The 15,916-nt window shown below is 40.7% G+C and overlaps 1 protein-coding gene across 1 annotated transcript; it reads right to left on the bottom strand.

Moving 5' to 3' along the window:
* Positions 1-11,486: 11,486 nt before the first annotated feature.
* LOC149187410 (uncharacterized) lies at positions 11,487-13,445 on the bottom strand. The gene is made up of 3 exons (XM_089409658.1): positions 13,341-13,445; positions 11,600-12,863; positions 11,487-11,494 (listed from the first exon to the last, which is right to left on the bottom strand). The coding sequence occupies exons 1-3, from the start codon at positions 13,443-13,445 to the stop codon at positions 11,487-11,489; spliced, it is 1,377 nt and encodes a 458-aa protein (XP_089265784.1).
* Between the last annotated feature and the right edge of the window lie 2,471 nt (positions 13,446-15,916).

Here is a 15,916-nt window from a genome sequence, read left to right as displayed (position 1 = left end):
GCATTGGGCAAGATTACTCCAGAGAAAGTCTTCACTGGGAAGACGCCTGAAGTCAGTCATTTCAGGATATTTGGGATTTAGCATATTGCGGCATACCCGAAGAAAAGAGAAAGAAGCTGGATCAAACTGTTGGAAAAAGGGATATTTGGTGGGATATAGCGAGAACGCTAAGGCATACAAAATCTATCTTCCAGGGAGCAGGAAGATAGTAGTACGACGAGATGTAAAGTTCATAGAGGACAGAGCTTTTAGAAGATCTCGCGAAATGCCTTCTGAGTAGCAGCCGAAAGAGGATCTGTTGGTCATGCCTCTTCAACCAACAGAAGTGAAGAATTCTTCCTCAGGTCAGGAAGATTCTCAAGATGAGGAGGAGCAAACAGAAGCACCTACTGGCAAAGGAAGAACTAGCAGGTAACTTCATCAGGTTCTGTGTGATGCAGAGAACTTCATCGGTGAGCCAAGGAATAGTAAGAGGGAGCGAAAACAGCCAGACAGATATCGGGCGTTAGTAGCTCAGGATGGAGAGCCTACCAGTTTCAAGGAGGCAACTCAACATCAGGTCTGGCTAGATGCGATGGTAGAGGAGTATAACTCCATAATGGTGAATGATGTCTGGGAGGTGGTGTCAAGGCCTCAAGACAGATCTATGGTAGGTTCAACATGGATCTACAAGATCAAATACGTTGCGGACAGCAGTGTTGAGAAATACAAGGCCAGGTTTGTGGCTAAGGGGTATGCTCAAAAGGAAGGGATTGACTATGAAGAAACCTGCGCCCCGATAGCCAGGTATACATCTATTAGGACCATGATATCTCTTGCAGCCCAGATGGGATAGGAGATCCATCAAAAGGATGTCAAGACGGCATTTCTAAAGGGGGTAATAGAAGAAGAGGTATACATTGAACAACCAGAGGGATTTGAAACTCATGAGAAGAAGTCTCATGTATGCAGACTAAAGAAAGCCTTGTATGGGCTGAAGCAGGCACCGAGAGCGTGGTATGGTCGAATAGATGGCTACTTGCAGAAGATGGGGTTTGTCAAGAGTGACACAGATCCGAATCTCTACTCTCTGGTTGTAGAGAATGAGTCGCTTATCTTATATTATATGTGGATGATCTTTTTCTGATAGGATCATCCAGACTCATTGAGGACTGCAAGAAGAATCTAGCCACAAAGTTTGATATGAAGGATTTGGGACAAATGCACTACTTCCTAGGGTTGGAAGTTTGGCAGCGGAAAGGAGAAATCTTCCTTGGGCAAGGGAGGTATGCTACAAAAATCCTGAAAAGGTTCGGGATGGGAGACTATAGACCTATGGCTACACCAATGATCACCAATTGGAAGAAAATTGATGCATCAGAAGACAAGGATGTCGATCCCACCCTATACCGGCAGCTCATAGGGTCCCTTAGTCAGTTCATGGTGGAACCAAAGGGCACACTGGGCAGCAGCCAAACACGTTCTCTGGTATTTACAGGGAACAGTTGATTATGGGCTCTTATACACCAAGGGGAAGGATATCAGGTTGAGTGGATTTACTGATGCAGATTGGGCAGGAAGTTCAGTGGATCGAAAAAGTACCTTTGGGTACTGTTTCAACATTGGATCAGGAATTACCTCCTGGTGCAGTAGGAAACAGAAGTTCGTGGCTCTGAGCTCATCTGAGGCAAAATATATGGCAGCAAGCACAGCTTCGTGTGAGGCCATATGGCTTAGAAAACTGTTCGTGAACCTATTCAGAAGAAATATGGAGGCGACCAGAATCATGTGTGATAATCAAAGTGGCATCAAACTCTCTGAGAATCCAGTGTTTCATGATAGGTCGAAGCATATTGATATCTGGTGTCACTTTGTCAAAGGTTGTGTCCAACGAGGAGCTGCACAATGGAGCTACACTCCTACATGAGAACACGTGGCAGATATCCTCACTAAGGCCCTTGGAAATTCAAAATTTGACTACTTCAGGGTAAAGATGGGGATGGTAAAGAACCCCTTTCAGAAGTAGAAATGAGTGTGTTAGCAGCACGAATGAAGAGGGAGTTACAGTGCAGATGCAGTGTTGGGAGAAAGAACCAACAGCAGCACAGATGCAGAAGGAGTTGCAATGCGAATGTAGTGTTGGGAGAAAGGACCAGCAGCAACACGGATGCAGAAGGAGTTGTCGTACAGATGCAGCAGTGGCAGTAGCAAAGTCATGGGCAGCAGTATAGGATGTAGCAGCGCAGAGAATGTTGGGCAGGGAGGCTTAGCATCAGCACAAGGACCGATGCTGGATGATCAGAGTGATACTCAATGAGGCGTATTACTAGAGCACAGTCCTCGCTAAGAGGGAGTGTTGATTTTGGGTAGCATCGGATGTGCTCTAGCCACAAAAATTGGTGGAGAGGCTAAGGCACATGAGACCTCCAATACCCAGAAAGGGTTTGGGCATATTTTAAACAGTTTGGGAGATATTAAAATATTTAATATTTTTAATGGAGTCCTTAAGTCTAAACTTAGGGAAAATAAAATATTAATGTGTATTAATAGAAAACTGTGTTAGAATGGTCCAAAAGTCATGGATCAAGCCAGATCTAATCTTAGTCGTTGATTAGGAACTTAATCTCGGTCGTTGATTTGTCAACGAGAAAAGTATAAGAAGAGGCTTGAGGGTCACTTGGAGAATACACTAAGGGAGACCAGTCAGTGCAATCTCTGGAGTGGGGTTAGTTGAGAAATTGAACCAGTGGTCTGGAGAGCAGTCAGAAGGCAGAAAGTACAGAACAGAGAGACGGGAGATTAGCACAGAGGCAGAAAAGGCAGACAGAGGGCCAGAGGGAGCCACGCAGAGGCAATAGAGACTGCGCAGAGCCAGCAGGGCCTACGTCATCCACGCAGAGGCTGCAGGAGTTACGCAAAAGGTCGGAGAGGTTGCGCAAAGTCTCAACAGGCTGACGTAGAGGGTTTCAGGTTACGCAGAGGTCAGTAGGGCTGACGCTTGAGTGGTATGTATTTAGAACCACCATCCTCAACAATGATCGAATTCCAGGATTTGAAGAATTGATGTCAAGATGCATTCAAGAAGAAACAAGCATGGTGGAGCAAGAAATGCCTTCTAATAGAAGCAACCCCATTGCATTCTCCACTCATGCCAAAAGAAGAAATAATGCAGGGCCTAAAGGTCATTTCCATGGAAAGCCTGGATCTAAGGGAGGAAGGAATGGCAAGTGCTTTGTTTGCAATAAGTTTGGCCACTATGCAAGGGAGTGTCCAAATAGAATGGACACATCGCATGATGATGATCACGATCATTCGAGGGGCAACTTCAACAACAACAATCAAAGGAATGGCAGGTCCAATGGCAAAGGAAAAAGGAATGTGGGACATCAAGGAAATGGTCAACCTCCAAGAAATCAAGGAACTCCAGATATGAAGAACCAAATGTTGTTAACAATAAGAAAAAAGAGTACTATCTTATATCGGCCCTCTCCATTGCCTCTCCTCCGGACACTTTGGGAAATTGGCTGATTGATAGTGGTGCCTCAAGGCACTTCACCGGATACAAGGAAACCCTCTCTAATCTGATAGAAAAGGAGACAAACTTGGAGATCATCCTTGGAGACGATGCCACCTATCCCGTGAAGGGAGTAGGGAATTTTACCCTTCAATTGAATCAAGGTAACACTATTCATTTGCAAGAAGTACTATATGTACCTAATCTCAAGAAGAACCTGGTGTCCATTTCAGCCATGGAGGACAAAGGATTCAAGGTGGCATTCATCGATGGAAAGGTACATGTTTGGAAAAGAAATTTTAAAGATGCTTTTACTCTTGGGTTCAGGGTTAACACTTTGTATCAAGTTGGAGGAAGTCCATTGGGAGCCATGTCTTGCAACACATCTCTACAATCTGAACTATGGCACCAGAGATTTGCCCATCTTCATTATAAGGTCATACCCGATGTGAGACAGATGATGATAGGTATGCCCGAGTTCAAAGTAGAGCATGACGGTGTATGTCCGAGATGTGCCGAAGGAAAACTTACAAGGGAACTATTCCCCTCAAGTAATAGCAAGACCATAGATATATTGCAATTGATCCACTCCGACATATCTGGTATGATGCCCGAAAACTCTTTGGGAGGATATTTATATTATCTCACCTTTACGGATGATTATTCTCGTAAGACCTGGATCTACTTCTTGAAGAAGAAGGATGAAGTGTTCACCTGGTTCTGACACTTCAAAGCCTTGATCGAAAACCAATCTGAGAAGAAAATTCAAGATATTGAGGACTAATAAAGGGACCGAGTACGAACCCAATGAATTCCAAGATTATTGCAGAGAAGTTAGCATTAAGAGGGAGACTACAACGCCATACACTCCTGAGCAGAATGGTGTGGCTGAAAGGAATAATCGCTCTATTGTAGTAGCAATTCGTGCCAAGCTTCATGATCAAGGCCTTTCGAAGTTCCTATGGGTTGAAGCTGCAAATACCGCAGTGTATGTTCAAAACCGATGCCCTCATCAAGCATTGGACTCCAAGACTCCCGAAGAAATGTTCACTGGTAAGAAACCCGATGTCTCTCATTTTAGAATTTTTGGAAGTCCCGTATATTTTCATGTGCCAAAAGAGAAAAGAAGCAAATTGGGTGCATCTGGGAAGAAAGAAATCTTTGTGGTCTATAGTGAAAATTCCAAGGGCTATAGAATTTATGTGGTTGGTCAAAAGGAAGTTGAGATAAGTCATGATGACACCTTCGACGAAGATATGGCCCTCAGGAAGATCAACAACTTTCCTATCCTATGGAAGAACAAAGAAGCTGACACCGTAAATCAGGGTGCAAAAGAAGACAAAGCGATGTCTGATGTTGATGAACCTATGGATCCTATTGATCCTCCTCCTCATGAGCCCTCCTCCTCCAAAAGGAGACCCTCATGACTTGGGGAGACTCTCGAAGATGCCGAGAGACACATTGCACCAAGGGGGACTTTCCGTGAAAGCAAGAAGTCGAACAGGTATCAAGGATATTTGACCACCATGAGCACTATCATTCAAAATGAGCCTTCATCATTCGAAGAAGCCGTGAAGCATCAAGAATGGAAGGATGTTATGAATGAAGAATACGAGTCAATTATCAAGAATGATGTCTGGGATGTGGTCCCTAGACCCCAGGACAAATCGGTTGTCACCTCTAGGTGGCTCTACAAAATCAAGCATGGAGCTGATGGAAGTGCAGACCCTCTCATTCACAAATGTAAGAGGGAGTTGGCTTCTGAATTTGAGATGAAGGACCTAGGACCGATGCACTATTTCCTAGGGTTGGAGGTTTGGCAAAAGCCAAGTGAAATTTTCCTCTCTCAAGGAAAATATGTTGTGAAGATACTGGAAAGATTTGGGATGGTGGACTGCAAGCTTGTGACTACTCCGATGGAACTTAACTTTAAAAAGTTATGTGGTAGTGTTGTTGGACCTGAATTGGGAAATGCTTTTGAGTATCGTCAACTCATAGGAGCACTGATGTTCTTAGTGAACTCTCGTCCAAACATATCTTTTGCAGTTAACACATTGAGCCAATATATGGTTGAGCTGATACATTGGATTGGTGCCAAGAATCTTCTGAGATATCTTCGGGACACAATCACTCATGGACTAAGATACACTGTCGGAGATGTGAGGTTGCATGGTTATTCTGACGCTGATTGGGTTAGCATTGTGGTGGATCGCAAGAGCACTTCTAGATGTTGTTTTTCTTTGGGTTCTGCTTCGATATCCTGGATGAGCAGGAAGCAGAAATCGATTGCCTTGAGCATCGCCGAGGCCGAATACATAGTTGCTAGTATGGCCTCCTGTGAAGTTGTCTAGTTGAGGAATCTCTTCAGTGAGTTGTTTGGACATGTGTTGGATACCACCGTGATCCTCTGCGACAACCAAAGTGGGATCCGATTATCAGAGAATCTCGTGTTTCATGATCGCTCCAAGCATATAGATATCAGGTACCACTTTATCTGGGATATGGTACAACAAGGAGCAATAAGGCTCCATCACATTGGGACTGATGAGCAGGTCACCGATATTCTGACAAAGCCCCTAGGGAAGGTCAAGTTCTTGGCCTTCAGAGAACGACTTTGTTAATTTTAGGTATGTTCTATGCTTAGAGCAATTTATTTCAATTTTCACGGTTAGCTCAATATCTTTTCCAGATTAGCAATCACATCAACATTAAAGTAAACTGCAAATAGAACATAAACATAAATCGCAAAAGACAAGCCAAGACAAGAAGACACAAGATGTGGCGCTAGCCAGGGACAAACCCCAATGTGGGGAAACCCTTGATCAATTCTTCTTATATGTTCTTCAATAGTTCAACAGAGAGAGAGAGAGAGATAGTAAATTTACAACAGAAGTCAACTCTTTGACTTATCTAAATAAGAGCATAGATCATTTCTAAGAAGATGATACATGAGATCAGTTGAAGACATGTTGCTTCAACTGATTCTCCAAGGTGACTCCTTCACCTATCATTGTGCTGCATCTTATCATCATGCTGCACCTCACCGTGCTGCACCATGTTGCATCCATCATCACAATGCTGGACCTCATGACTGCTGCACCTTATGTTGCACTGTTGTCCCATGTGCCATTGTTGAACCATGTTGTCATACAGCATGTCTCATGTGCTTGCAGTGCCATGCTTGCCACTACTATCCATGTTGTCCACGCTTGCCATGCTTGCTGTTGTCATGTCACAATTGTTGGCCCACTTTGCTTTAGCATCCCTTTGTTGTCCCATTTACTAGCACATTGTACCTTGCTGTTGTCTAATGAGTTTGCAGCATCATACTTGGTGTTGTCCCATTTGTAACCTAGTTGTACCATGCTAGTCGTCGATTGTTGCTCCTATGAGTGCTTGTTGTCCCACTGTTTGCTGCACCAAGCATCATGCCTAGCTGTCCCATTTATCTTAGCATATCTTGTTGTCCCATTTATTATGCAGATGTCCCTTGCCACTGCTGACTAGATATATGTTGTAGTTGTTGTCCCTAACAGTCATACTATACCTTGTTGTTGTCCCCTTTGCCTTGCCATCCCTTGTTGTTGTCCCGTGTGTCTTAGCAGCACCATGTAGCCCAGTTGTCCCAATTATTAGCATTGTTGTCCTGGGCATGTTTGAATCCTCAAACTCTCATGTTGTCCCTATTTTGAGGGTCACCTACAGCCCACCTTTTCAGTCGTATTAGGCTTACATCTAGGGCACCGTAGGTTAGCGTTAGGGCTCCCTTTAGACTACATTAGGGCTGCCTTTAGGACAACGTTTAGGGCTACCCTTAGACTGCGTTTAGGGTTACCTTTTGGACAGCGTTAGAGCCTCTCTTTGCTTTGATAAGATTCCTCCAAGACTACAGCTAGAGCATGCTTCCTTGACAGCGTTTTAGACTTCTTCTTTGATAGCGTCTAGGGCATCTCCTCTACGGTAGCTCCCTTATTCTTCTTTCCTCCAACGTCTAGGGCTTCCACTCCTAGATTTCTCTTCCACTAAAACCCAAGACAAGTGGAAAGAAATCAAGATAGAAGTGTGTGTGAGAAATGACTCTCAAGTCATCTCCTTTTATACTAAAACGTTGAGCACATGTGGGGTTTATTTGGTTGTTGGCCGACCTTGACGAATTGTCTTATAACACAAATAAATTCATAACTCCATGAATACTTATCGGAATCGGATGATCTTTAGATCAATCCTACACCTCTCAATGATAGGGATCCAAGAAAAATATCAGCTGCAATAAATAAGATAACCCACATGGAGTTTGGCCCTAGTTGCCAATTTTAACAAACTTGCAGTCATGGACAGACCCTCTTATGAGGGTCCTGTATGAGATGGACATTGAGCTCTAGGAGCTCGGGGGGCTTGGAGTACTTCTTGGAGCGAAGAGCAACCATAAAGTGAGTGGTTCAGCCTTCCCTTAGTGGTTTTTGTGTACAAGGTGAGTGGTTCAGCCTCCCCCTATGATACCCCTTGGCAACATGTAGGCAAGATGAGTGGTTCATCCTTCTCCTGCTAAGACATCCTATCCATGCAGTGTGGGACACATGGGAAGTACCTCTCATCTGGCCAATGAGTAGGGAAATGAGAATAGGGACCATAGTACTACCGATAGATGCACCATGTACTACCGTACTCCCTATGCTAGGATGACCGATATTGATTTGGGATCAATTGGAACTAACTTTGGGTCAGTAAGAGTGGTATGAGACACTCTCTTTTGATTGGAACTGACTTTAGGTCAGTAAGAGTGGTATGACACACTCTCCTTTGATTGGGACTGACTTCGGGTCAGTAGAGAATGGTATGAGACATTCTCGATCACTTCTTCTTCTTCATAGTTCAGCAGAGCAGTGCATTGATGGCAGAGATAGTACAGATTGAGAGATGGATTAGCAGACGGAGTTCTCCTTAGTTGAAAGGGAGTGTTAAAATTGGCAACTAGGGCCAAACTCCACATGGGTCATCTTATTTATGCCAATTGATATTTTTCTTGGATTCCTCTCTCCAAGAGGGTGTAGGATTGATCTAAAGATATCTAATTCTGACATGTACAAATGAAGTTATGAATTTATTTTGATTATGGTCAAATTGTCAAGGTCAGCCAGCAAACTTATGTAGACTCAAAAGCCCAATCGTCACGTCTATTCATCCTCAAGCATATAAATAGAAGGTGACTTAGCCTCATTTGGACACACTCATCTTTACACTTCCATCTCTCTCTCCTCATTGATTGGGTATAGACTTCTAGGCCTCTCTCTCTCCACACGTCTGAAATTTCAGGAGAGCGAAATTTCAGGAGGCCGAAATTTCAGGGGACCGAATTTTTGGACAGTTTGACCAAGCATTGACCAGCATGCATTGACCTCCTTTGATTGCGTTTTTGTGAGGGTTATCTTTGTTTGGGCAAGCCGCATTTCTGGGCACGAAAATAGAGGCTAAACGTTCATTGTTGACCAATGTTTACTGCAGGTAGGGCTGACCGCAGGTGGGTTGTTTGACCAGACTTTGACTGGGCTGAATTAGACTGTTTTGAGGGCTGTTTTATCTTGTTGTTTGGAGGCCGAAGTTGACCTATTTGTTGAGGGTTAAATCTGCCCTGTTGAGCAGCGTTGACTTTTCTGGTTAGGGCTCTTTTGTCGCTGTTATAAATTATCAAATTTGTAAATTGTACTATCTCTCTCTGCTGAACTATTGAAGATTAAATGAAGAGTTGATCAAGGGTTTCCCCACGTTGGGGTTTGTCCCTGGTTGGTGCCACATCTTGTGTCCTCTTGTATTGGCTTGTCTTCTACTGTTTATGTTTATGTTCTATCTATGTTTTACTATTATGTTGATGTGATTGCTAATCTAAATATTGATATTGGGCTAATAAATAAATTGAAGTAAAATTGCTCTAAAGCATAGAACATACCATTGTTGCCTAAAATTAACACAATCAAAAGAAGCATGAAACCCATGCTTAAAAATAATAATTTTTCTTTCTTTTGCTATACACATGAGTACAAAGATAATTATGAAGACCAAACCTAGTTACTTTTCCAACAAAACCCTCTAAAAGCCTCTCATCAGAAATATCCACAAACCATGATGAGAAAATGTGTCTTCTCCCTCCATTTTATAGATTCCCTTTCGGATCTTCCCTCCTAATTTTACTTTGAGAAGCTTACAAGTTTCCCTCCATTTTACCCCAATTTTGGCTTCTGCCACAAGTTTTCCTCCAATTACCCCAATTTACCCAATGTTACCCCAACAACATTGAATAATGGGCTTCCCCTTTTGCAAATGACTATAGTCTACAGTGTTAAATAAGCTACTATGTCCCCCACCTTGGGTAATCAATTCAAAGAGGTGATTATTTAATGAGGCCATTCGGACTATTTCGACTTTTGACGGTTGCAGCTTGCTAGTCATTAGTGCATTTGCCATGTTACAGTCCATTAGCTTTGGGCTACTCATGGCATTGCCAGTATGAGAGATAGCTGTATCTATGAATTATATTCATGAGAATGGAAATTATGGTGTCTAAGCACTATGGGTTCCCTTTTATGAATGTGAATTATTACATCCGCACTGTTATTCTTATTGCTATTATAATGCCCTTCTTGAAATGGATATTTTCTGTATAGAATGAATGCATATATAGTTCTTTGAATGCTTATGGGGTGGTGTTTATACATCAACTATATGGGATCACATATATCTGGTTTCTAGGTCAAGATGGCTTGAATTTACGTCTGTTTATGTTTAGTTTTGAGACTCACCGGCCAGTTTAGGGCTTCCTGAGACACAGAACTCTTCTGCCCTATGTGAACACAACAGGTGTTTTCACATAATCTGAGCTTTAACTTGTTTTGGTTTGCCTAGGCATTGAATGCCCACAAAATACAGAGGAAATAAGTTGAACAAAAGGGATTTCATAAGATCTTCAAGTTATAAGGACTATTTTGTAGTGAGAGAAGAATACTGTTGAAGCCTTCAACCAACATAAAGGGAAGCTGTGCTTTGCAGATCGAGGATGACCAGTTGCTCTTAAGTCAAAAGGAAAACTACATGATAAAAGAGGAGAGGTTATGCATCTAGTTGAGGCAGTTGATTGTAGAATAAGTGAGGAAGTGATTTGTAGAGTCCTTTCTTGGCATTTTTTCTCAAGCATTAGAATCTTTAAATCAATGTTGCAAACATTGGCATTGGGATAAGATCAGCAAGGGTCCGTAAAACCAAAAAATGTAAAAATCGAGAAAATATCAGTAAAAATCGACAAACATTGGCGAAATTAAGATACCACCAAAATATCAGTAAAAATCAGTAAACATTGGCTAGGCCAAAAAATCGTGATTTCGCGATAAAATCAGGCTGTTATCGGGATGTTTGCAATACTGCTTTAAATTAAAAGAAAATTCAGGATCTGTCCTCTTCACAAATATTGGACGTTGTGAACATGCCATAGCAAAATCCAGCCTTGCTAATTCGGGAAGAGGGCTAATTCTGCATTGCAATGCCAGCACTAGGGACATGGTGTAAGATGTTTGTAGTTCCTGATTTTGGCCTTAGATTCTAGTATACTGCACTATAACAGAAAAGTTGTCCAAAACACAATAGCTAAACTTGAGAGACATCATCTGATTTATTTCATTTGTTTTCCATTTTTTTTTGTTGCACATTCGAGAACAAGTACTAGGGTCTTTCTTGTTCATCCTGAAACATAGTACAGATTCATGAATCCCACTGTCCAAACGACATCCGAGAAGCATCACAAAGCATAACCACTCTAGGAAATCTTTCCTTTATAGAATTCTAGATTGTTTATTTTCCCGAAATTTATTCTATTGCTATTTCACAATTTAAACTGTTAAGAGGTTTCAAAAACAACCCTACTTCACAAGACTCTCCACTACGGACATTTTGGCATTCCTCAAGTTCTCATGCAATACCATGGATTGCTAGATGAAAATTTCTAATGTTAATTTTCTGAAACACAATAAAATTTCATGTTTAATTGAATATCATTCTAAAACAATTGGGGAAACCTACTAGAAACAAAATGATGTAAACTATGGAGTAAGCATTTCATACCAATCCATGATGCAGAAACAGCAGAGCCAGCGATGACAATATCGGTCTTCATAGCTACTCTGTAACTGGGAACCGCTTTGTCCTTCAACACCTTTATACCTCGCCTGACAAGTTCCGCCATAAGGCCACCCTTCTTACTCAATGCTATAGCAGAGACTCTTCCTCCACAGCTCAAAATTTCAGCTGCAAGTTCCATCATGGCAAGGGGAGCACCAGTCATGGACAGTTCATGAAGTACCACAATGAATGACCTTCCTCTCACAGCATGCGCAAATAAGCCTTTTCTGTTGCATGTACCGTACCTTTTTTTAGAATTCCATCCCAAAACTCTGTCTTCAATTTTATCAAAAGGTCCAACCAGGAGACCAAAGGAAGTATTTCTTGCGACTCTAGCATTTGTGCCTCCTGTTTCGATTATGGTATTCTTCGACACTGTATTATTTCCTTTGACCATCATTCCACCTTTGCTACCTATCCCAACATTTTCGTGGGAAGTATGATTTGGAAGGGATTCTGCAATATGTCTTAAACTGTCCTGATCTGCTGATGAATTAGATGAATTATAACTGCTCCCTGAAATTTTCACTCCAGCGGTCTTTTGAAAGGCTTCGTTGCTCTTTTTCTGCATTTGACTTTCTACTTTATCGTGTATGACTCCCGGATTACCCTTCCAAAACCATTTTTCCAAACTTACTGGAGACTTACGTTCTAGCCCGGGCTTTTTAATTGTAGAAAGCACTTCACCATCTGTATTTCTTCTTTCCGTGTTTTCTGAACGGCTGGAATTAAACCTCAATGACTGCACATTATGAGGTTCCGTTTTCTTTACTCCATCGAAAACGGCGTGATCTTTAACCAAAAGATGGCTTCCCAAATCCTGATCAGCATCAACTCGAGACTCAAATCCGCTAAACCCTTCTCTATCTCCACTGTGAGCCCATTTCGATTGAATATGAAACCCCAGGTAGCTCCATAACCCAATTATGACCAACCACGGCAGCAGGCGCCGGCCTCGAATCCACTGAAGAGGACTTGCATAAAACCTCACATCTTTTCTTGGAGTCCTGCTGGATTGAGACTTCCGAAAAGAAGGAGAACTACGAGGAGTCAACCTGCCTGACAGCGTGGCCTTCAAACTGCTACTGACCCGCAAGGAAGGAGGCCGTACTACATTTCCGAGTAAATCACTTCGATTTTTTTCCTCCTCCATAACTGCTATCGACTTATACTGAGATAAATGAAGATCCTTATGAAGAGTTGCTATCTGCTAATACTAAACGAAAACATTGTGTTCTCTTCAAGAAAAAATTTAGCTTCTAAAAGAAACCTCTGAATCTTTTATATATTATTTTGTATAGCTATCCTCCACTCCATGTGCGTGCCGTCTCTTCATAAATTTTTACGTAAATGGATAAATAAACTGGCCTGAGAGATCAACATTGGCGTTGTCAAATATTGGCTAATTCTGCTAGATTCAATTTCACATCCTTGAAAAATTATCTCAGTAGCAAAATGCCCATTCTATCTTTCAAAAAAACTGCCTTCAAATGCTTATTTCAGACCAAGCTATGTGTTCGTTCTGCTCAAATACAAGTTCCAGGCCGCTCCTTTTATTCAAACCCAACTATTCGAGTATTCTGCTTAAATGCAAGTTGCAGACAGATCTTTTCTCAAAATTTTGAATCAAAACTTTGGCTCAAAATAAAGAACAACTGAAAGATCACTTCGAAATCCAACATACAGACTGATTCTTGAACAACAGACGGAATACTTCAAAATGCAAAACCACAGACTGATTCTTTAAATTTCTGGTTCCATCGGCAAATTCCAGAGCCGTTACTTCCATCTTTTGGTGAAAAAGGCATAATCAAGTCCGTCTGAGAATGCCAGCTCAAAGCTAGGCCTTCAGAAAGAAAATCCTGGTTCTAGTATATAAGACAAATTTGACAGCCGAAGCTACAGCTATTTCCAACCGGTTAACAGATCGATTCCGTTACACAACAAAATGTCTCTTGACAGTACAAACAAAATAATAAACAACATTTTCGAACCGGGAGCTCAGAAGAATCCTCTTCTCCACCAGTCATATTTAAAAAATCCACAACCGTACTAAAGAACAATGTGCTGCCCTTATTGAACGAAATTATTCCGCAACTGCAAAAACAGGAATAACAGAGCGAAATCCAGATATAATAATATAGCTGAACAGGACAGACTTACGTGTAGAATCCTGCGTACACTGGCCTTTGCCTGCTTCTCGGCCGTGCAAAAAATAAGCCAAGACGATTTAATTGTGTTCGAGAATATTGGATGCGAGAGAAGACCCTGGCTTTTAGGCAAGCGGATGACGCGATCTGCACCTGCTCCTTCCCGTAGCTTTTTCTCCGACTCTATGCAATAACAGACTTACTGTATTGGGTTTCAGGCAATCCGTTTTTTTGTTTGTCTTAATTTGTCTTTTTCCTGGGTGGGTGGAAACTTGAAGTAATTTATGATTATTTCACTGTCGCCTCGGCAATTTAAAAAGACCAAAACTTTTCGGGGTTGGATTTAGGACACTAGGATTCAAACTCGAGGTTACACTTTTAAAGACATTTTAGAAAGAGCATTTAATACGAAAATGTTGTATGGCGAAAGTGAAAGCCCACGTGGCATTTGCAATGTTTGTGATTGGTTCTGTTTTAAATATTTAAAGGCACATTGGTAGACTGCAATTTCTAAGATTGTTTTAGAATATGAAAAATAAGGAAATTAGACGATATTTTAGTTTTTGAAATTATATATTTAATTTAATGTTTTATAATTTATTTTAGTTGTCGTGGAGTGAGGGTATTTTGAGTGGTTGACATTAACCATAGTTAAGCTACTTAGTCAAATTCAAAAATTTATGAGTGAGATGTTGAGTTTTGAACTTGTGTTGAATTTTGATATAAAAACTCTTAAATATAGTGGTGTGGGCTGTGATGGCACTATAATTCTATTTTTGTCTTTAGATTGAAAAGAGAGATTATTTTATTTTTTTAATTATTATTATAATTAAAAAAAATTATAAATTAATATTTAATATAATATTATTTTTATTTATAAAAAATTTAAACATTTATTTTATATATATGGAAAATTATAATTAAATTAAAATATATATATATAAATAAACATTATGGGGTAAATCATATATGTGTTTTAAAAGTTTATATTATATGGGTTGAACAATATATGTATTTTAAAGGTTTAATATATTTGGAGAAAGTATGAATTGAGATTTTATGATGTAAATTTTACATATGAAATTTTATTTTCAAATAAATTTATATTAATTATTTTTTAATAAATTATTCAATTAATTTTATAGTGGTTTTTTAAATATGGTTTATGAATTTTGGAGATTTGTGATCACTACATTTATGGAAATAGTATTTTATTCTTGGGTCAATCATAAAATCCAATCCCAGAGCGTCAAGGAGAATTGAACACCCATAATTTTTTAATAGCAAGGTGGTTTAACCGTAAGTTTATTTGGGCGAAGCTCAAGAGACCATGGTTCAAATCTCATTGAGTACATGACCTGTTGTGGTGGCGGCTGGAGAGCAGATTCCCCGCCTTGGCGGCACGAGAGTCTTGCTTTGCTAAAATCATAGAATCTTAGTATATCGACTTGCAGGTAGTTGGATGTACTCATTATAGGATCTTAGTATATCAACTTGAAGGTAGTTTGATGTACTCTTGGTGTTATTGTGGCAGCTACTAGTAGTTGGATGTACTCGTCATAGGATCTTAGTATATCTACTTGCAGGTAGTTGGATGTACTCTTGGTGTTATAGTGGCACCTACGAATAGTTGGATGTACTCATCATAGGATCTTAGTATATCGACTTGCAGGTAGTTGGATGTACTCTTGGCGTTATAGTGGCAACTACGAGTAGTTGGATGTACTCATCATAGGATCTTAGTATATCGACTTGCGGGTAGTTGGATGTACTCTTGGTGTTATAGTGGCAGCTACGAGTAGTTGGATGTACTCATCATAGGATCTTAATATATCGACTGGCGGGTAGTTGGATGTACTCTTGGTGTTATAGTGGCACCTACAAGTAGTTGGATGTACTCTTGGTGTTATAGTGGCAGCTACAAGTAGTTGGATGTACTCATCATAGGATCTTAGTATATCCACTTGCAGGTAGTTGGATGTACTCTTGGTGTTATAGTGGCAGCTACGAGGATTGATCCTAGGTCTCCCATAGATTAGGTCTGGCAGTTACCGATTCACCATGGTTAAAAAATAAATAAATAAAATAAAAAAATCTACAGAGCTCCACC

Source organism: Pinus tabuliformis, chromosome 3_1 (assembly GCF_031772625.1).
Source record: "Pinus tabuliformis cultivar Carrire ecotype Pingquan chromosome 3_1, CPIR1, whole genome shotgun sequence".
NCBI classification, from domain to species: domain Eukaryota; kingdom Viridiplantae; phylum Streptophyta; class Pinopsida; order Pinales; family Pinaceae; genus Pinus; species Pinus tabuliformis.
The sequence above is the reverse complement of the archived record's forward strand: the minus strand, read 5'-3'. Positions and strand labels throughout refer to the sequence as shown.